The 22,957-nt window shown below is 53.0% G+C and overlaps 1 protein-coding gene across 3 annotated transcripts in view; it reads right to left on the reverse strand.

Annotated features, from left to right (window-relative positions):
• CNIH3 (cornichon family AMPA receptor auxiliary protein 3) overlaps window positions 1-22,957 on the reverse strand; it is a 106,199-nt gene that overhangs the window by 78,545 nt on the left and 4,697 nt on the right. Inside the window, exon 1 of one of the 3 annotated variants that reach the window (XM_036896840.2) lies at window positions 79-141. The exons of the other annotated variants lie outside the window; for them this stretch is intronic. Coding sequence (XP_036752735.1) covers window positions 79-81 — 3 coding nt within the window. The 5' untranslated portion in view covers window positions 82-141. Of the gene's footprint in view, window positions 1-78; window positions 142-22,957 lie in introns of those variants that run through there. 3 annotated transcript variants of the gene reach the window in all.

Genomic DNA, 22,957 nt, shown 5'->3' on the forward strand with positions numbered 1-22,957 from the left:
ACCTGTGTCTTGAGCTGAGCTGAGTCATTGCAGGGGATCAGAGTTGGTTCGTCCACAGGGCATTAAATGAGCACCTACCATGTTGGGCACTGTGCTTGATGCTGCAGACAAGACCGGACAGGGTTGTTGGACTCAGGGATGGGAACGCAGTACTGACTGCACGCGGCAGGAGATGAGAGGTGGCAGGAAAAGGCAACCCTGAGTAGAAAGGATGAAACTTCAACTTGTAAATCACCTGAAGAGCCTTGCCTCAGAAGGCATCTGTCAATCACATGCAATCCCATGAAAATGACTGTGCAAATACTGGTGCAGCCAAGAGCAGCCCAGAGGGCATCCTGGGGCTCTAGAAGTCCTTTCCAGGTCTAGAAGGATTTGTCCGGGACTGTCACATTAGGCATCCACTCCAAGTCCTCAAAACCAAACATGGAGTCAACCACTAAGAAGAAACTGATTGATTGTACTCAGCTCTGCCTCAGGGTGCACCCAACGGGCAAACCCTTCCTTATAAAGCCATTTTCTGGGAGCCATTCTCTCCACCTGCACAGACCCAGGAATGAGTTTGGCCAATGAAGGCTGAGCCATAGCCTCTGTGGAAACCTTTGATGGCCAGTAAAACACTTCTGGTGGTCAGTAAAACATTTCTGGTGGCAAATGCCTGCTGTAATGGCCTCCTGCGGAGACTCTCCAGCCAGGGGAAAGCCTAATGACTTTGTTCACTAAGATTTTTAAAGTAGCATCATCTGCTTTGAGAAGTGTTAAGAGCCAGGCACTATATAAATTGAATAAAACACTTCAGTGGAAGAACAGTATCAAGTGAGATGGAACCAAAATGCACAGGCCATGCCCTGGCGGCAACCCTTCCAGAGCAGGCAGAGAGTTGGGGGACATCTCACAGCAGGCATGTGTCCACACCCACCTCACTGCTGTGTGCTCACCAAGGCTGAGAGCCGGGGCCGCAGGCAGGGGACTGCCTGGGAGTCAGGGACTTGAGTTTGGGTCTTGGCTTCACTCTTGACTGGAGATGTTCAGCAGTCTCTGTGCCCCCTGGGGCCTTGGTTTCCTCTTGGCGCATTCAGCACCCTGGTTAGCTCAGTATTTCTGAGAGTGCAACAGGAATGGCAAACATGCCAGATTTCTTAGAGAAGTCTGTCCCTGCAGATCCCTCCCAACCCTTCTCTGCCCTGCTCTGCCTTGGGGAGCCGGCCTCTCCAGAATGGCCCACTGGCCTTCCTTGCCTTCTGGCTGCTCATACGCTAGGCCAATAGGAGGCACCAGCAGAAGAGGACGCATGCCTGTTCTCCTCCTCCTAGACTGTGGCTTGGCAGAGTCTCCTCCACATGAGGCTACAACGTCCATCAAGAGACACCTGCCTATGACTCCCCTAGACCCTTGGTAGCTACCCTCTGCTTCCCCTTCTGATGGGGGTGCACCAGCATCCCCTGCTGCTCGACCCCACTGCTTCACCACCCGTGTCCCTGACCGTACCCTGCGGTTAGTGCTTTCACTGAACTCTCCCCACCCACCCCTGGGACTGTGCCACCTGTCTCCTACCGGGACCCTACCTGCCACAGGAGCCAAAAGACCCCTGAAGGTTAGGCCAAGCTGATGTTCCTGCAAATCAAGTAAATAAACACTCTGGACACATTCCAGCACATGCACAGACAGTGGGGCACATCCTCGACATTCCATACAGTAGAGGATGGAGTTATGTCAGCCTAGAAAATTTTCAAAGCAAGTGCTAGAGTGACTAGGTGCTCTAGTTGCTCAGCAGAGGGTTTCTCTACTTGTTTTAAAATGTCAGTAATGTTCCTGTGGGGCATCTGGCCTTGAACAATACAGCTTCCTAATGAAATCTCTGGGATGAGTTATTTGCAAAGGGTGTCCCTCAGTAACTAAAGAAAGTGACCTGCTATGTGGAGCTACTGGATGTAACCAATTAAATTTTGCAGGATGTCTGCTGATTCTGGGTTTAGAATGAGGTCTCAGACAATGGCTGAAACAAGTGTCTATCGAGGCCATTTGGTCTTAGTTTATGACCAAAGGAAAAAAAATCTGTACCATCAGCATATAGTAGATTCTCTTTCTTTAAAAAACAACACTCCTACAGCAAGGACACATGCATCGAGGTAACCCAAAAGTAGCTGCAAATCTTTAATCAGGTTAAAAATGGAAGAGAGGCTAGAACACAGCTGCCTTACTTCGTCAAAATGGGTATCGGACCTAATCGGAGGCCACCGGAGTCCTTACTGGACTCAGTAGTGTTAAAGAGAGACTATAACGGGTTTATATTGAGTCCAGGGGGCTTCACCATTCACAGGGAGAGCTAGAGAAAGACGGCCAACAGACACCCTCCTGAGAGAAGTGAGGAAACGTGATCAATAAAAGTGTAGAAACACCTAAAACTCATCTGCTCCTCATGTAATATACTAGTCTGAGAAAGGCAGACCCACAATTTAAGACAGAAAATTGTAAATGTAAATGAAATATCTAATAAACTACAGTCACTTTTAATGATGAGGTCATCCCAGTTTGACATGATTAGCCAAAAAATGATTTCAAAGGGAAATGTGACCCAATCAGTCATTTATTTTAGCCATCAAAACTTGGTGGGCCACTCAGCTGGGCTGGTTCAAAACATTTTCTTTTCCTTGAGGTGTCCTTCACCATTGCTACTGAAATTTCTGGTGAGTCCTGCTTCTGCCTGGTTCCCAACCCCCGGCCCCACAAGCACACAGCTGGGGCTGCTGAGAGCCTGCTTGGATAGGAGAACAAAGCCCACATGTACTATGCGACCCCAGCAGGCACAGGAAGCACCTTAGCAGCCTGGCTTTGCCCTGCTTCCCAGGGTTTGGTTCCTAGAAGTCCTGAGGAGCCGTGGGAGGGCATCTCGGCTGTCCTTTCTGCCCCCTCTCTGTTGACAGAGTCTAAACAGCCAGATCCTTCCTCAGCCACCCTGTGCTCTGGTGCAAACAGTCCTGTCAGGCCCAACCCTGCTCGGCCCCCATGACCCCTCTCTTAGGAACCCTGAGTCCCCTCCCCTTGCCCCAGACCCATCCTCTACACCAAGCAACCAGTTGGAGTCCCTCTGACCATTGATGCATCGGTGGCCTGTAATGGACACTTTTGCCATCTTCCTCCTGCAGGGCTGTGCCTGCCAACCCTTCTGGCTCTGTGTGCAGACCACCCAGCAGCCCCACAGGAACCACAGCCAGATGGTCTCCCACCATCCGAAGGCAGCCAGGATGGGCATGCAAGTTACCCCAACCTCCAATTCTAACCTGCTTCTAAACAGACACCAGTGGAGCCTTCGGAAGCTCTCAGGAAAGAAAAGTCTGGGGGAGGTCATGGGCCAGTTATCCGCCATCCCCCGAAACCCAGAAATTATAGGTCAAACCTCAGGCCAATACTGCTTTGCAAGAACAGCCTACAGGCCGATCACGTTATGAAAGTTTCCCAACCTCACTGATGGACAATGGAATGCAAATGAAAGAGACAATAAGATACTGATTTACTCTCACCAGATTGATAAGGAAATTTATTTCTGTCAGGGAAGCAGAGAAAAGGACTCCCTCACCCACTGCTGGTGAACTGATATAGCCCATGTGTGCCCTTCACCAGCAGGGCCCTTCAGACTCAGCTCATGGAAGTCAAGGCACCACTAGGTAAGAGAGGTCCAAGCACTATCTGAGATGGCAAAGAACTGTAAACAAAGACACGCCAGTTGGTGAGAGTGCTGGTCAGGCAGCGGCGCAGCACGCTTGAGGGTGTCAGCACGTGAGCCAAGGGGCCTGCCCGCACTGCAACCCAGTGAGAAAGCAAGGTGCACAAAAACTTAGAGCCAAAAGCAAGACACACCCATGAGCGAATGTGTTTGTACATGATTACATGGCCACAAAGAGGCAGCTGAAGGATGTCCACCCACCAGGCTGTGAACTCTGGGACCCCAAGGACAGAACAAGACCACATCACAAAACAGACTGTGTAATGTAATTCCATGTACTTCCATTTATGTAAAATTATGTATATGTGTGCCCATAAAAAATAGACAAAAGTATAGTCACCAGAATGTGAATAGAGGTTACCACCAGGCAATCTCCTTATGCTGCTGCATTTTTATAAGTATGAATTATTTATATAATCAGGAAAATATCACCCAGAGTTATTTCACTGGTAATTATTTTATCCCTTGCTTTTCTAACTGTATTGTCATTCCAAACTCACTCCTTCTGACCAAATAAACCACAGAGGCAACTGGGCTGCCTGTTGGTTAGTTTTGTGTGTGTATCTCCCTCCTTTCACCCAGCCCACCACCATCTGAACAAGAACATGGAAAACTGAGGCTTGGCCAGAAGACCCCCTACGCCAGCATCTATACTGAACACACAGGCTCCGTACCTACCTCGCCGACTTAGCCCAAGGAAGCAGCTCTTAACCAGGGCTGCGGGGAGCCGTGCCTGAGCTCAGCAGCAATGATGGGGCTCCACCAGGAAGCCACGGGGTCTCTTCCTCAATGTGATCTCAGGAGCTGAGTCTGACAAATCTTTTCCTAACCTCTTATTTCCACATACAGCACTTATAAGGCCTCTAAAACCACATGTGAATAGAAAGTTGTTTGTGAACAGCCTGTCAATTTGCTAGGAGAATTTCCGTGTGTGGCTGTTCTCCCATTGTGGGCCCCTTCCACTGCCGCCCCCACCTAGTTCCACCAACACAACAGTCCCACGGTCCCAGAGGGCAAGTGACTGGAGGGCAGCCACTGGAGGCCTCCTCAAAAGGGAGCAGGGCCAGGCCACATGCTGGCGCCTGTTTGCATGTGGTTACACATAAACTTGCATGTGGGTCTCAAGAGGCCTAATTCCCAGTGTTTAAAATCAAATTCGTTGGTCTCTGCAACTTCTTAGAAGGATGTATCCGATTAGCCTGCTCCATCAGGGTCTAGGGACACTTCTGCCCAGTGGAAAACACCCCCTGGGAGGGAGAGCCCAGCCCCAAGCTGGAAGACTCCACCAGAAGAGCCCCTCAGCCCAAGGCTCGTCGGGGTGCATCCAGGGGGCCCAACTGGTGCTAGGGAACTCATTGCCCTGGGCACACAGGCTGTGTGCACAGCACGGATCCAGCTTTGTGCCCACAGAAGGGCTCATCTGTACATAATCCTGAGTGATGACCTACTGACCTTGAGAGCCTGCTCAGAACTTCTACTCATTTGAAGCCTGCTAAGATTCTGTTAGGGGCACATCCATGCACAGCTATCATTCCACCCAGCTCTCTAAACTCATAAGGAGTCTCCTCGACCTGAATTTGCAATGGAGATGGCATAAAGGCAGTGAAGGGCAAGCTGGAGTCGAAGCAACAAGGCCAGCCCTCACAGGTGGCCTGGGTGAGGGAATTGGACACTTTGCAGTTAACAGAGGAGTTGTCCCTAGGGGTTTCTTTGCTTGGGCAAACTTTCCCCCAGGCTTCTACTATCCAAAAAATGAAGCCAAGTAGATTTCAGAAAGCACTGTAAAGAATGACACCTTGGGAGCTAGACGGGGGACTTACTTGTCCACCAACAGCTTAAGTTGAGCACCGATATGTACCAGAATTTCAGTTATATATTAGGTATATACTGGCCTGTCAGTTTCCTATAGCTGCTATATCAACTAACCACAAACTTAGAGGCTTAAAACAATGCAAATTTATTATTATATAGTCCTGAAGGTCAGAAATCTGAAATGGGTCATAAATCAAATGTCAACAGGGCTGGTTCCTTCCAGAGGCTCTGGGGTCAATCTGTTCCACACCTGCCCAGCTGCTGGAGGCTGTCTGCACTCCCTGATTGTGGCCCTCAGCCAGCAGTCCCATCACTCTGCCCTCTGCTTCCATCATCTGCCCTCTCAGACTCCAACTCCCCTGCCTCCCTCTTAAAAGGATGCTTGTGATGATGCTGGGCCCACCCAGACAACCCCCTTCTCAGTACCCTGAATGTAATCACATCTGCAGAGCCCTTTGTTAGTAGATGACACTGTCAGAGCCCTGGTGTGACATCTCTGGGGCAAATGTTCTGCCTACCACAATTGTGAGCACAGTGACTAAGGGAAGCCCGCCACTATGGGCTGGCTGCAGAGGCCCGGTGCACAGAAAGGAATAAACCCCAGGACCAAGGAACAGGGGGTAATTCACAGTTCAGGATTGATCATACCTTCCGGGCCTCCCTTCCCCTCTCTAACAAAGGGCATTTCGCAGTGACAGGTGGAGCACCTGCATGTAGAGGGGCTAAGAATCTTGTGCTACCCCGCCCAGGAATCCAATCGCCAGTTGGACTGCAGAGCCCGCCCAGCCTGCCCACTGGCAAGCAGGGTCACTGTGCGCCAGCTCACAAGCCCTCACTGGGTCCTCTCCCCAACCCAGGCGCCCTCCTGTCTGCCTCAGCTCTCCAGGACACCCTTTGGGCGTGGAAGCTAGTTGGTGATAAGGTTTGGACTTGAGCTTAGAGAAGTGGTAGAGACCCCCATTTGGGGGTTAAACATAAGCCCCAACTCCAGAAAAGCATGACTCAGCTCTCTGCCCTGGGTCCTGCGCACAGGCCTACATCATCATCGTGACCCTTGTTCCCGATGCACTCTCATTCTGTGTCCTTCAGAAACGTCCCAGAGAAGTGATGGAAAACTAGCTCTAACAGCACCTCAGTAAGCAAGCTTCTCCCCAGGCTAAACTGTGCACTCTGCTCCTACATGGCTGTAGAACAAGGCTCACATATTACAGTGCCTGCTGCAGACACTGAGGAATGAGTAAATGGATGGAAGACACTCTCCATGCTCTTCCCTTGGGGAACTCACCCCTTCCCACAAACTCCACTACTATCTATGGACTGATAATGCCTAGCTAGGCATCTTCACTCTCTCCCCAGCTTCAGACCCAAAGGTTCCTCACCATGTTGCTCCAAACCCTCACACTCAGCATGCCCAGAGGAGAACTCATCCACACTGCTATCCAGAGCCCCTGCCCACTCCGTAACAGGCAGCCCAGGGGTTCACAGACCTCAGCTCTTTGTCTTCTCTCCTCGACTTGCCGCTGATCTCATGCCAGCCCAGCCCATGTTGACCCTGTACCTTCAGGCTCATTACACTGAACTAGGACATCAGCCAATGCTCTAATCATCTCCCAAGATACTTCCTGCCTCTGTCCACCTGCCCACTTGCTTCCAACCTGGTTTCTCCCTGACCACTCTGCACCCAGCCACAAATTCTTGGCGCTGGGGGTTCTCAGACCCATCCCAGCCCTGAATTGGGCTTAACACATATTCTCCCAAGCTGTTTTGTTTAACAGACTTTATTTTTTTGAGCAGTTTTAAGTTCTCAGCAAAATTACATAGAACATATAGGGATTTCCCATATGTCCCCTGCCCCCAGTCATGCATAGTCTCCCCCTTGATCAGCCCCCACTCAGAGGTGCATTTGTTATAACTGATAAGCCTGCACTGACATGTCATAATCACTCGAAGCTCATATTTACACTAGGGCTCGCGCTTGGTACTGCACATTGTATGGGTTTGGACAAATATGGAACGACGTGCACCAACCCCCACAGAATCACACAGAATAGATTGTTTCTCTGCCCTAGGAATCCTCTGTGTCAGCCTATTCACCCCTCCCCAACCCCTGGCCATCACAGATCTTTTTAGTATCTCCATGGTTTTGTCTTTTCCAGAATGTCACAAAGTTGGGATAACAGAATGTGTGGCCTTTTCAGACTGAACTTCTTTCACTTGGCATATGCATTTCAGGTTCCTCCCTTCACGGCCTGATAGCTCATTTCTCTTAAGTTCTCCCAAGTTTTGAGCTACACTTTCTTCCAGGGGTTCTTGTCCAGCTCACCACTTTATAACCTTCTTGTCATAACCTTCAGTCTTTGGTGAGAACATCCTGCCAGCCTGGCCACACATCCAAGTCCCTGCCAGCAACTGCCTGGCCAGCATCTGCCCACTGCTACCCCCAGGCCCAGGCAGGGGTGGAGGGACGTTCACCTCAACACTGCCTACTCAAAGTCCAGACCCATGCATAAGCCCAGCCAGATGACTTTAACATTCTCCCAAATGCTTCCTGACCATTTGGATGTATCCCACCGTGCTGGTCCTGCTCTCCATCCATCTAAACGCTCAGGCCTGTATAAATGTCACCTCTCTCGGATGTGACCCTGGGTAGAACCATTGCAGACCTCTGCTGCCTTGTTATCATTACATCTTAGACTGTAAGGTCCCCGAGGACTGGGCATTACTCCATCTCCTGTAAGTCCGAATACAGTGACTGACAAACGGTGGCTCAGTGTATGGAATAGAAATACAACTGGTTTCCCTAAAAGGCTCAGCAGCACAGGGCTGACAATATCCTGCCATTGCCAAGGATGAGAAATTATCTGATTTAAGAATTAAACATGGTGCATGCTTCTCTCAGCTCACCCCATCGCTGCCCACCCACCCCTCAGCCATTGCAGTCCTCCTAAGCTCCTGCAGGGACGATGGCCAGGGAAAGAGGATCTACTGCCACATAAACATCTCCCCACGGGCAGAGGTGGTGGGAGTATGGAAATGATTGCCCTCGGTATGTGCTCTTCTTGCCTTTTGGCTCTGACAGGGGCCATGACTGCTGCTCACCAGTCAACGCCCCAAGCTAGACCTTAGCCTGACCCTCGCTGCTCTGCATCCTTTGCACACAGCACATCAGGGGCCTGAGCAGAGTCACACAGGTGGGTGGGTGGGCCGCAGCTCACCTAACCCAGGGCAGGCGTCGCAAGCTGCGCACAAACGGAGACGGGTGATGGAGCCGCACCCAGGCTGCCCATCACTTCCTTCTAGGTTTCCCTTCAGAGCTGAGTGCCCCCAAAAGCAGCACGGGGGTTGGGGTCGGGCGAGGGTGCGAGAAGCAGAGGAGAGGCCGGCAGAGGGGGCGGGAGAAGAGAATGCGACAGGCTGACCCAGCGGGGACTGGAGCCCAGACGGCTCCCGGTAAAGGCCTCACACCCCCCACCCCAACCCGCTCTGCCCCTTTGCAAGCGCAGCCCTCAGGGAGAAAGGGGAGGTTCCGTACTGTTCAGGCTGCTTCCCCGGGTCCCTCCTCAGCCAGGACCCCACACGCCGTCCTGCTGTCCTTCGTCCGCCCGGCAGAGACCTTAGCCACTGCTCGCGAGGCCAGGCGGAACGGGGCCATCGCCGCCCCCGCGGCCCCGCGCAGGCATTGGCCCTTACATCAGGAAGCGAGTCTTCGGCGCTATTTGCCTGCTCCCCGATTTCTCAGACCTCTGAACCGCAGGCCTCCTGGTGCTGTGCGAAACCGCGGCCCTCTGCTGGCAGTGGGGGAGCACGCCAGTCCTGCCGAGGGGAAAGGCTCTCAGCTAAGCCAGGTGCTTGGGACCCCCAGCGGCCTCCACTCGGAGCCAGAGAAACCCGCCGGAGAAAGGGCGAGAACAGATAAACGGGTAAGTGCATTCGGGTTTCTTTCCTCCTGGAGCTCAAAATGGGTACCATTCCACACACACGTCCTGCCGTGTGCCAGGGAGGGCAGAGCCCAGGCCCCTCAGATGCCATCTGGCGCACGCCCACTCCCCAGGTCCAGAAGCCTGTCTCCGTAGCTACCATTCTGGATGTAAAATGACCCGGGATGGGATGGGCACAGAGGGTAGGCGAGGTGGGCCGGGCAGCCCCCTGCTCCTCCGGCCCCTACCCACGGTCACGGCTGCTAACAGGCAGAAGAGTGGCCTGCAAAGGCAGTGGGGTGCCGAGGGGTAAACAGACCACTCATGGACCTCAGGAACCAAGACACCAGGGCTCTGAGCGTCTCAGTCACCAGACAGCACAGGTGGCCTCTGCAGACCAGTCGACACCTGCTCCTTGCAAAGGGCTTTTCTGAACAGCACTGATCACATGCCTCTGGGGCAGCTGTTGCTGAAGGGCTCGGGCTGACCTCCGCCCAGCACCAGATGGGAAAGGGGCTCCAGCCGTGCCCCCAGCTCCATGGACAGGAAAGCCAGAGCCCAGGGGCTGAGGCGACAAAAGCGAACCAGCACATGCACACAGGTTGGCAAGTATAGGGGGAGCTCTGGCTCAGGTGGAGAGGGAGGGGCAGCTGCAGGCTCCGAGGCCGCAGACAGCCTCCTCCTCAGCCCATTCCCACTCCTGCTCAAGCCAGGAGGGCCGCACAGTCATCAGACGATGGGCTTCTGGTATTGGAAAGTCTGCGACAAGGAGCATTTCTAGTTAAGTTGGAGGTCAGAGTTCTCAGTGTTCATGGAGCCTTCGATTTCCCTCCTTTGCTGTGACTCCCTGGGCACCTTGCTGGAAGGGGTGGGTAGTCAGGAGTTTACCTTCTTGTAGGGAAGAGAACTCACAGACCAAACCACCAAGTGAATGTATTTCCTGAGCTGAATAGTAAGGGCAGACTGCCTAATGTGAGAGATAAGGGAACAAAAGGGAAAACGAGGGGTGAGGGAGTCGGGGGGTAAGAAGCAAGTCACAGGAACCCTGGGGAAGGCAGGACATTGGAATGCAACTGGTGGAAAATAGAACCATAAATAAAGGAAACAAGTACATGTAGACATGGGACCAAACAGTGTAAAACAATGACAAGGTAATTAGCTTTCTTTAAGGTGGGGTCTGGAAAAGGACTCATGAGGGAATACAATTCCAGAGTAGTAGAATGTTCCCCTGGCCAGGTGCCTTCCAGAGCTTCCAAATGCTGCCAAGTGTCAGAAGTCCAGATCACCTGGGAGCTTTCTAAATACTCAGGGTCCTGGACCCTGTTCAGCAACATCCAAGGTGGATGGCTATGCCAACCACTAACCCTGCCACCTCCCTTTGCAGAACAGGAAACTGGCCCGGAGCAGTGGAATGAGGTTGGTGACATCAGGAAAGGCAAAACAGGGAGAGTTCTAGAGCCCAAACTCAGAAGGACAGGCCTGACATGACCTGGGAAGAAAGGGCCCTAAAGGGAGAAGAGAGGACCCCTGTCAGGATGAGCATCCTGGGGGCAGAGCTTGGGGGCTGCAGAGACTCCTGGAGGTTCCCCAATGCGGAACCCTCCAGCCTGGAGCAGGGGCTCGTTCAAAGCCCTGCTGCTGTCCCTTGCTCTTCCGGAGTCTCCTGTGGCTTTCAGCTCTGCACCTGCACAACTCTGCACATGCCCACTGCCCTCAGGACAGCCCAGCTCCATAGCACAGACCCTAAAGCTTCCCATGGTGGGGCCAGCACCCATGGGTCTGAGCCCAAGGTGCAGGGCAGCCCTGCTGTCTTGCCAATGGGTTTCAGCCCCGGGCAAGTTCGCTATGGATTCAGTGTGACCAAAGAAAATGATAGCAAAACGTTCTTGGGGTGAAAGGGTTATACCCAGGTTTATTTCCAGGTGGCAGGTCAGTCACTAGAATTCTGTCCTCTCAGAGTGAGTCTGCAGGCAGCAAGCCAGTCTCTGCCTCTGGGCCCCTCTGTCCACACAGCCATCCTCTGAGCCTCTGTGCACAGTTGTCCCACACAGCTGTCCTCTGGGCCTCTCTGCACAGTCATCCCGCACAGCCATCCTCTGGGCCTCTCTGCACAGTTGTCCCACACAGCTGTCCTCTGGGCCTCTCTGCACAGTCATCCCACACAGCCATCCTCTGGGCCTCTCTGCACAGTTGTCCTGCACAGCCATCCTCTGGGCCTCTGTCGTCAGCGCTGCCACCACTCCAGCCTCTGCTCTGCTCTCCTGCAGCCTTGCAGCCCTGCCACCATGCTGTGCCCAGAGTCAACAGCCATGTATTGCCCACAGGTGTGCAGTGAGCTAGTCAACCAGGGCCAGGTGAGAATCCTGGCCCCAGGAACTCTCATTTTATCCACATCTGCCTAGCCCAGCAGCACACTGGCCCTTCAGAGGTGCTGCTGCAGGGTGCTCTTCCCTCCCACCCATCTCACTGTGCAGGCTTTTTCTTTCCTTTATGGTTTGGGCAGGAAATACTTCAGTTACTCTCAAAAGCAGGGTTTTTATCTTGGAGACACTATAAATAGGAAATGCCACTTGCTTCAGTTTTCTTTCTCATTCATCGATTTGACAGCACTGAAACCACAAGTAAAGCTGTCCTCTGCCAAGCAAGGGTCACGCGAGCCCCCAGCAGGAATGAGCCCCCGGGAGGGCCTGCATGGGGCGCAGATGGGAGATGTTACTGGCCAAAGGGACCCACGGAGAGGTGAGAGAGCCATAAGCCCTAGAGAGGCACATAGGATCACAATGCCCAGTGCTGCCCCCAGCCCAGAGGTGGTGAGTAACATTGTCCCAGTGTGAGCAACAGGACCCCAGCCAGCCACTTGGTGACCAGCCAGCAGTGACCTCGTGTGCTTCAAGACTGTACTGATCAGAGACAGACACCTGACACAGGGAAAAAGGACACAACTTCGCTAATGGTTGATAAAGGCCCCAGGGCAGCAAGGGGGCCAGGCCAACTGCCCCTGAAAATTTACGACTGCAGGAGAGAGGGTGCCCTGACTCAGAACACCTGGAGAAAGAAAGACCAGCTTTCCTTGATAAAGGGAGGTAGGGGACTAGTCAGGGTGGCTTGGACACAGGCACCCAGATACAAGACATCTTCTATCTTGAGACTCTGAATTTGGGGGGGGGTTGCTTGCCAGGCCTCTCAGATGGAAACTGCACACACAAGGAGAGAAGGCACCCCTCCGAGAAAGTAAGTAAAAATCTAAACATTCCTGTAATTCCCATCGTCCCCAGGGCTGGGCAATATCACCCATGTGGGGACTGGCCTTTCTTATTCCAAGCCACACTTTTTTCTATGGTCCCACCTAGAAAACAAGTGTCACGAGACCCGTGATGAGGAGGTATGACACAGTCTGCACAGCTCTGATCGGGCAGCACAGTTTCATTCTTTATTTCGGCTGCCGTAAGACACGTAGGCTGCCTGAAGAGTCCCTGTGGGCTCGGAAGCCAGCAAGCGGCCCGGGCTCTGTCTCCACTGGGCCGGTACCTGGGCTGCATCACTGCCTCTCAGGGTGAAGCATCCTCAGCTCCAAAGGAGCCAACAGATGGGATGAGCTCAGGTCCCTTCAGGTGTCAGGATTCCCCGGCTGGAAGATTACATCCCCTTCTGTCAGTATAAGTCATTAAAAGAAAACAAATCAGCAAACAGCCAAACCCACCTGCTCACCCATTTCCAGAAACAGCAGTGTGCAGGACATGGCCTGCAGGTGGAGGACAACCATGAGTGCTAAGCCCCACCCCACCTGAGCGCTTGACCTCGTGATCTGTGCTGGCTTTGTTTTGGTTTGTTTTATCAGATGTTTTCCTCAACTGAAATGATATTAGAAAAGAAAAAACCAGAATACTGAGCGGGGGTCCACAGAGGAAGCAGCTCCCACCCATCTATGTGGCCAGCCGGCATCCCCCCTCCAAGGTCAATGTCCCTGCCCCAGCACCTTGCCCCATCTTGTGGCTCAGTGGGCTGACTTCTTCAAAACACCATGTTTTCCCTGGATTCATGTCTTCTTTCGTCTCCCCTCTGACAATTCTAGAACGGCCCAGAACCCAAGGCATCTTTGATAACAGCACACAGTATAGCTCGAGTGATAACCTCCCCTCTCCCCACAGGAGGCACCTGGCGCTGCCTCCCATTCACGGGCCAATTCTGCTAATGAGAGCGTGGCTCCAGTGGGATACAGGGGGCACACCAAGCCGTACAGCCCTGGGAGGGGGCCTCCCACCCTGGTTCTGTCTGTGACAGGGATTGAAATGGAACACAGCTGGGAACTGGGGGTGGGAGGGCTTGCTTTTCCAAGAAGAAAAGAAGAGCAGAGCTCCACTTTACCATTTATTCTCTAGGATTTGGAGCTAAGCAGGCTGGGAAACACCAAACTGTGATAATAGAAGATGGGGCAGCAGGGAGACATGCTCAAGTCCGGGTCCTGGTGGGCCCTGCTGCTGCTCATGGAGCTGAGAAGGAAGATTCACAACGTCTCTCCCTGCAGCTCCCACGCCTGGCAAGTCACAGGTCTGAGGCAACAAGAGGTTAACCTTTACTTCGGAGAAACAATGCTTTCTGTGAATACAAGTGAGGCGGCAGTTCATTTGAAGAGCTCAGGAGGTGTACACATCATTTCTCAGCTACCTGACTTCTACACCTCCTCCCTATAATTGTCTGTTTCCTCTGGGGAATCACATCCCCTGGGGACAGGGAACAGTCCCAAAGGGAGGGTGAACCCAGGTGCCTGCAGGTCCCTGTCCTCCCCCTGCTCTCTGCTGGGCACGGCCAGTGGGCACAGCCCAAGCTTGGTGATGAGACTCTCCACCCTTGGAAGTAGCAATTCAAGGCCAGTGTTTGGGGTCACCATCTAACCCAGGCTGGTCTGCTATTTTGAGTCTTGTCTTCCAGACTCCCCGCCTACACTATGGGCACTCAGTCCCTTTCCCATAGATCCTTTTTTTAATTAAGGTGGCCAGAAGTGACTTCTAAGCACTTTACCTGACACATTCATACACAGAAATATGACAGCAAATGCCCAGGAGGCCCGTCAGGAACGATTTCCAGGACAAGAGGGTGCACGTGAAGTGGTGGAAGGAGCTGGATGGGACCTTGGAGGCCACTTGGTTCAGCAGCTTCATTTACACACACAAAAATGAAAGGTCACTCTGAAGTGGCACCCGCCCCATTAGCTGCTACCCCTCCTATAGGACATGACTTTGGGTCTAAAACTGCTGACAAATGAGGGACAAGGATATCAAGACCAAACCCATTTTGCATGCCAGCACGTACACTCACTGCCTGCCATGCTCCAGAATGTCCAAGCAAAGTTATCCCAGAGCAGCTGGCTCCCGGGATGACCAAGTGGCCCAGTGCCTCAGCCTAGGCACCTGGTCCCTACTCCCAGCTCCTGTGATGATTCCACAAGCTCATGGACAGTGTCCCTGCATAGTCCAGCCCTCTCCCAGCGTCACACCCCAGTCCTGGCAAAGTGGCCACCACCACTTAGAACCCCAGCCCCCTCATGGCTGCTTAGGATGCAAGACAATGGGAACTGCTGTGAAATCAAAATGCTGTAGAGGGTTCAGGCTGGCCCAGGACTCACTGGGCCTGGGCCACAGGGAAGGGAGGGAGCAGGTACATCTGTGCATCTCTTCAGGGCAGACTTTGGAAATGGGTGGCACGTTTGTTGTCTGTGGCCCTGGGCTGGTGACAGCCACTCAGAAGCCCCTGTGGCAGTGCTTCTGGGGACACAAAAGCCAGGCAGGTAGCTCCGTCTCCACCAGCAGACCCCCAGCCTGGACCCTTCTGCCAGGACCCCTACAGGCAGGTCACCTCAGGCCTGCACACAGCACAGGACGGTGCCCTTGGTATTCACCTCTGTCAAAGGATTCCCCTCACTTCCCAGCCATATGCCTCCTGATCCCCCTTTCCGAATCTGTATTCCGAGGGCCTGGAATCGTTCAGCTACCTCCGCACCCACGACCCTTCAGTGCAGTTGCTAATTCCTTTTCTCAATAAGGCTCACAGAACACATTTAAATATTTTTTATCCAAGATACAAATGTCTCTAGTAAGTAGGGGACCATCTGGGCTGCCACAGCTAGCTGGCTATGTTGCTATCGAGTCTTTTTTTAGGGTTCATGAATCAGTTGCCAATGAGAAAAAAAAGGAAGTCAGTTCCAAGACTCTGCTTTCCTCCTCTGCATTTCCCAGCAGGACGGCTGTATCCCACAGTAGACGGACCATGTGCACACCAAGACAGAAGACACCTAAGACAGATCTCTGGAAATGTCAGCCCACTGTTCATAGACACCTTAAAGGAAGGAGGTGGTGTCAGCTAACTTCCCAGCCCTCGGGCCTGCTCGGCAAAGTAATATTGTACAGCCTCTGGCAGATCTAGCATTTATGCAAAGGAGAAGGAATAAAAGGAGGTCAAAGCAGTAGAGAAAGAAGGTAGAAAGGAGAGAGAGAGATCAGTCGAGGCCTGGAGTCCCAATGCCAGGGACTCGTAAACAACCACAGAGGTCCGAACCAGCCAGCCAGCAAGAGCACCTGCCGGCAGGGACGCGAGGAGGCCAAAACCCAAAAAGAATGTGAATGGGAAAGTTGGGGGATGGAGAGATGGGGTTGTAACTGGGAGTCGCAGTGGCCTGACTGGTGCAAAGGAAAGGGTTCTGAGAAAGGAAGTCAGTGCCATTCATCAGGAACTGTCCTGAGCACACATCTACATTGTACAGACACTGCCGAGGACCAGAAGTTTAGCTCTATCCTTGCCAAGCAGCACCGAGGAACAAGCCCCACCAAGGCAGTGCCAGGACTGGTCACACTCAAGGGCAGACCACACAAAGAGGGAGCAGAGTCCAGCTGAGGGCCTCTGGGTGGTGAGGGGCAGACAAAGGTCAGGTAAATGCATACAGTTCACACCACCACTGAGGCGTGCAGCCTGAACCGTGCCCAGTGTACAAGGGCCTGAGGGATTCCCTACCCCCCCACACACACTGCCCACCCAGGACAGAGAAAAGCAAATTCCATCCTCCCAAAGTGTACAGCCAGGGAAGTGGGTTGTCATCACTGTAGAATATTTTTTGTTGTGGCAGTAACTGCATGTGTGTGTGAAATCACATTTTTACAAATCTGGTTTGTTTTTTTAAACCACTTTTGTGACTCAAGGCATCATAAAGACCCTAGAAAATGAAGTCATCATCCAAATTGTGTCCCAGTGAGCCAACAGCTGCTTCATTCCCAGGCCCCAGCAGCCCACAGCCAAGGGGCCAAAGTGAAATCATGCATCCCCGGTTCAGGCCCAGTGAGGCTGCCTGGGCCCTCCCCCTGGCAGCCACAAAGGAAGTACTAGGCCTTTGGGTCTCGCACTGATTTGATAGCAGAAATGAACAACAAAATAAAGTTTAATGAACTCCAAAAAAGATGTTTTTCCACAAGATCCCTTTGTTCTTTATGTCAGGTGCATTTCTGAGTTCTCACCCCAAACATTCTCAGGCCTAGAATCACAGAAAACAGTGCTCTCTCTCCCTGATGAGATCCCCTGGTCAGGATGCCATCTCCTCACAAAGCCCAAGAGTTGGCTCTGCCAAAATCTGCTTAAGGAGCTTTTATATATCTTCTGACGACCAGGACCCAGTGCTAAGACCTGAAGATTCAACAACTATTTTATTTACCTAAAAGACGTGAGAATTCCAGAGTGATGAAGCAAAACAGAGCAGAGATTTAAACAAACAAGTAAACCCGGGATGTTTGGGCCATTGCTGGTGCACCCTAGAGGAAGGAGGAGAGGGGCAACCTGCAGGGGCCAGCAAGCCAAGAAAGGGCAGAGTTGGTGCAGCAAAGACAGAGGACCAAAGGAGTTTCTGCTTACAAAATCAGAGGAGCCACCAAAAAATCAAGCACAGAATTACCAGTTGCAAATCCACTTTGGGCATATTCAAAAAGGAGTGGAAAACAGGGTGTCAGATGCACACCCATGTTCCTAGCAGCACTATTCACTAAAGATAGAGCCAACAAACGGATGGATAAACAAAATGTGGAATATACACACAATGGGATATTTTTCAACCTTAAGAAGTAATGAAATCCTGCCCCTGCTACCACATGGGTGAACTTTGAGGACATGATGCTCAGTGAGATGAGCCAGACACAGGAAGACAGCTACCCTGTGACTCCACTCAAGTTCCCTGGGTGGTCAGATTCACAGAGACAGTAGGTAGTAGGTGGGGGCCAGGGCTGGGGGAGGGAAAGGGGAGTCAGTGTTTAGTGGGGATAGAGTTTCTGTTCGGGAAGATGAGAAAGTTCTGGTGGATGTGAGGATGGTTGCACTACAATGTGAATGCCACTGAACTATATATACTTCAAAAAGGCTTTAAAATAGCAAATTTTATGTTATGTATATTTTCACTCAAAAAAATAAAATTAAAGTTATTGGAGCCACACAGAGCCCAAAGTAGAAACTGTAGGGCCAGGTGAGGGCCCTTTCTCAGATGGCCAGGGAAATGCAGGGAAGTTGAGTAAAAGGCAGCCACAGAGTAAACAGGTATCTTGGCAAGGCACCACGAGTCTAGACCTGGGCCAGACTGTTAAATGCTAAAACCCAATCCAGTCTGCAGTTAGTGTCCACACACATTCTGGGAGGACAGGTGCAGAGGCCCTCCCTACATGGGCCATGGGTTCTGAGGCCACCATGTTCTTCAGCTGTGGGGAGGCCCTGGGGGCAATCCCTCTGACAGAGGTACCCTCCTCAGGATGACTGGGGCTGGCTCCATTTGATGGGGTCCCAGGCTCATCCCAGGAACACCACACCCTCTTTACTTTGAAGGGATGAGACCTGCAAGCTTCTGGGCTCACAAGCCCAACAAGGCTTCCAAAGATGTGATTCATACTTTTCATGGACGTTGTGACAGCACCAACCATGGCCAGCATCCCCACTATGTCCTCCTAGGTTCTACAAAGCTCAAAGGGGACAGAAAGCTTCCACCAACCACTCCTCACAGATGCCACCAGCACAAGGTCCCTGTGCAGACTGGCTCTGGGCTCACCTGGGAGCTGGGAGTGAGCCATTGGGAATGCAGGATGTGAGCAGATGGAAACTGGGCAGAATTAGATCCCAGGGATGACATCTCTCCTTGTGGGAAGAGTTGTAGGGACACATTTCTAGAGGCAATGAGACCCACTGTGCAGTAGAAGCCAAGCTGGGCAGGAGGGAGACGGACACACAGGCAGACAGAACTGTGTCATGACACCAAACCCCAACACCAGAGCAGGGCAGACCTTGTCCCCTGAGCTGCCAGCTGTGCCCTGTGGCAGGGACTCTCCCCACCAACATGCAGTTTTGTAATGCCTACAACACACGGACAAAGAAACACTGGGACACATTAAAGTCTATCCACTCAGTCTTGATTTATGATCTTTTTTTAAGCTTTATTTTGGCATTTGTAAGAATGTCTCATGTTTGCCTCTCTTCCAGTGTGAAATTAAAAATATTTGGCTGCCTCATCATTAAGTTCTGGGTTAGCACTCAGAGGCCACTTGAGGATTTAATTGTGCACTTGGAGTTTTCATTGATGCTTCTGGGAATTAACCAGGTTCCAAGTGCCACTGAAAGAAGTATAGGCCCATCTCAGTTCATGCATTGAGATGCAGAAGCCCTGGCCACGAAAGACCCCAACGGTAAATCCCCACCCCAGCTGAGCAGTAACTCACGTGCATTACGTCTGTACCAGCTCAGGCTTCACACCTCTTCTCTACATTAACACAGCTCCTTCCTTCTCTGAGCCCCCACCCCACCTACTAGAAGAGGAAACAACTCAGAAGCAGTCCAAAGGGCAAACACATCAGCCTGGAATTTAAACACCTGCCTCACCTAGGCCACAAGAGCACCTGGTCAAGGCATGGGAGAAAGTATTTCACCCCCACCTGCAATCAAAAGTGGGTACCACAAGATGCCACATTGAAGCATTAACTCAGGTAGCCTGTGGCAGCCCCAACATGGGCCTCTGCCCCCAGCTGGTTACCGTCTGATAGCCCATCCCAATGACAGCAATTCCTCTGGTGTATGCCCTTCAGAACCACAGCCCAGCCAGGCCCTCCTCACCCTCAGCCAGACTGGCATGTCCTGCCTAGTGTCTCCGCACAACTCAGAGACTCTGGACTGAGCTCAGTTACCCAACCACCCCATCCAGCACACTAGGGCCTCCGGAGCCCAGGAATGTGCATTTTTAACAAGCACCAGATGACTGCTTTATCAAGGCAAGTCTGAGCTGGCCACAGTCAATTACCCAGATCCTGAATTTACCTATTCTGCACTCACAGGGCTCCAGTCACTGTGCCACCTTTGTGCTGGGGGCTAAGGCTACAAATGGGGTGGCAGTTCCTGCCCTTGAAGAGCTTATGGTCCACACGCAGAGACAAATACACCACCATGTGGCTAGCACAAGAGTGAGACTGAGACCAGGGGATGGGGCAAGGGCAGAGACTCAGTTGCCGGGGAGGGTTGGGCTCTCCTGAAGACAGACGCTGGTCAGGTGAAGACTGGGGTGGGTGAGGACATTCCAGAGAGATGGAACACAGGGAACCATGCAGGTAACTGTAGGAAGTGGAGAGTGTCTGCAACACAGAAGACGAGAAATGGGGTCAAAAAAGCTGATGGGTCCCTGGTCCCACAGGCCCCCTACACTTTGTAGGTGAGAGAAGCCAGAAAAAGGTTTAGTGTGCAAATGACATGAAGAAAGCCTTTCAGGTGTTGGAAAAATCATGCGTGGTGGCTGTGTGGGGGCTGGATTCATTCAGTTAAGATTTTACCCAAGTGTGCCAGCTGGGAAGGATCACAACACTGTGAGAAAGAGCAGATGAGAGCCTGAACCAGGCAGGGTCCAGGGGCAGGGGCAGGGTCCCTGGTGGGCACGGGACCCACTGAGGCTGAGGGATGAGGAGGGTGTGGAGACATGACCGGCTTGGAACCAACTGGGCCGCGGGGCAGGTCTATGTGGGAGGGTAGGTCTGGGGGCCTCACCACAGGCATAAGAGGCCCACGCACAGGCAGATGAAGGCAGAGGAGGAAAAGCCGACAGAGGCCCCAGGGAGATAGTGTCAGGGGTGGGAGTGGGGGTGGGGGAGGAACCAGCCGGAAAGAAAGCACAGGGGGATGCTGTGGACAGGCCTGCCAGGGCCCCGGGGAGGCGGCGAGGATGCTTGGCACTCTGATGGCGGGATGGACCCCAGAGGTACTGCAAGGACACTCGGCGCTCCTATGGCAGGACAGACCCCAAAGGGGCCACGAGGATGTTCGGCGCTCAGATGGCGGGACAGACCGCAGAAGGGCCACGAGGACACTTGGTGCTCTGATGGCAGGACAGACCCCAAAGGGCTGTGAGGATGTTCAGTGTTCAGATAGCCAGACGAACCCCAGAGGGGCCGCACGGACTCCAGGAGGTGCCATGTGCCCTTGTCAAGAGCAGGGGTGAAAGGAGGGGGCTGAGGCAGGGCCAAGGAAGAAACATCTTGCCTGAAACAAAAGAGATGCCAAAGCAGCACAGGCTAACATTTGCCAGCTCTGGGTGGTGGGCACAGAAGGCGTCATTAGTCTCTACTTTCCCATATTTGATAGAAGAGTAAGAAGAGGGAATGGGGTGCAGGACTTGGTGAGGCAGAACTTGTCTGCATGGGAAGAAGGGCTGGGGGGCATTGGGAGGGCGTGGAGACAGGGGTTTGTTAGTAAACTCAGCACTCAGAGACAGCCCGGCCTCTGTAAAGCCAGGAAGGAGCAGTGAAGAGCAGCTGTTGAGGACACGGGTGGGGAGCCATGTTCTGGGGACACGCAGGGGAGGAGAGCTATGCCTCCCAGTGTGGGAAGGAGGGAGCAGTCGTGGGGCAGAACAAGAGTTAGGGGAGTGCAGGACATGGAGGTGGCCCTGTCAGTAACCTTGATCTTCTCTGAGTCCGGAGGGTTGCTGCGGCTCCGGCGCTCAAGGAGATGCTGGAGGTCAGAGCAGTACTGTAGGGGCCGTGTGGGCTCACACTGAGGCGGTATGGGGCCAGGCTCACCCCACACTCACCCTGAATTCAGCAGCCGTTAGGTGCGCGACAAGAGCAGAGGAACATGAGCCGAGCCTCAGAGATCACAGGCCCCTGGTGGGGACAGCCCAGCGTGCCACAGCTGAGCACAGTGGTAGGAGCTGGGTGGAGGGCCATGAGGTGCAATCCTGCCCTCCAGTGGTGGACAGCAGGGGGAAATGGTCAGTCCCACTGAGGCCAGGAGCAAGCAGCCGAGCTGGGAGGGAGAGGGCCCAGGCTCATGTTGTAAAGACAGGCCTTGGGTTGGGGGGTGGGGGAGCAAAGGGACACAAGTGATCCCTGAGGGTGAGGTTGGAACATGGCAGCACCTAGATGGAGGGACATGACTGTGACCAGTTGCCAAGTCCTTGGAACCTTGGTGGATACCTGGAGGAGTGGCTGTCAGGAGATAGGGACAATGAAAGCTGGTGAGGGCACTCCCTGGTGGCATGCATACAGGAGTGTAAGACACCAGAGGAATCTGTTTGCAGGCTTCCTGGGAGGGAGAGGAGCAGCAGAAAACCAGTCCAGGAAGACAGTGCAGAGCCATGTGCACAAAAGGAAGAGAAAGGCCAGGTGACCCGAGAGGCTGGGTACGAGGTATGCAATTCACCATGCCTTGAAATTCTGAAGGGGACACGGCTGGGCATGGCTTCAGGGTCTACAGGTGGACACTCCCACTACCTGGCACAGGCTCCTCACCCATCACTGCCTTTGATGTGTGCTCAGCACCTCTAACCCCAAAGTCAGATGCGGTGGCCCTGTGGCACCCAGCCCCCAGGGCCACCTAGCTCTCTGGGGCCAGAGCCTGCTTGGGGGTGATTTCTGAGCTCTGCACCCTTCTCCTCTCTCTCCCAGGCTGCGCTGGAAATACAATGATGATGTAAGCCTCCTCTTTGAGGATAGTTCTGGCCAGAAGGATGAGGTGGCACATGTCAGCACAGACACTTTCCCCAGGTGCTGCCCTGCAGGAGCAGTTCCATCATCAATGCATCCAAAGCCCCATGTGATGGTCAGCCCTCCTTTGTGACAACAGCTCCAAGACTTCAAAGTGCCAGGGTACAGCAGGGAATGCATGTGCCCAAATTGCCTAGCAAGCAGCCCTGAGCCAGAAGCAGAATCAAAAACGAGTTACACATCAGCCAGGAGTGTGCCAAGCCAGAAAGGAACACGAAATTTTTCTGTGACTATTTGCCGAGCCCCTTCTACACACCAGGACCTGTTCCAGGCTCTGCAGAAACTGTGGGCCAGAACCGGTTGCTGTTCTCAAGAGTTCCCTTCCCTGCTAGCTGGGAGGTGGGGCAGAGGGGAGGAGGGGTGCAGCTGGAGCCGCACACATCATGTGACCATTACATGGAAGGGGAGGGAGTCTCGAAGGAAAGTGGAGACCACACAAGGTATGGCTAGGGGCACCCTCCTCCCAGCAC

This window comes from Manis pentadactyla, chromosome 9, assembly GCF_030020395.1.
Source record: "Manis pentadactyla isolate mManPen7 chromosome 9, mManPen7.hap1, whole genome shotgun sequence".
NCBI lineage: Eukaryota > Metazoa > Chordata > Mammalia > Pholidota > Manidae > Manis > Manis pentadactyla.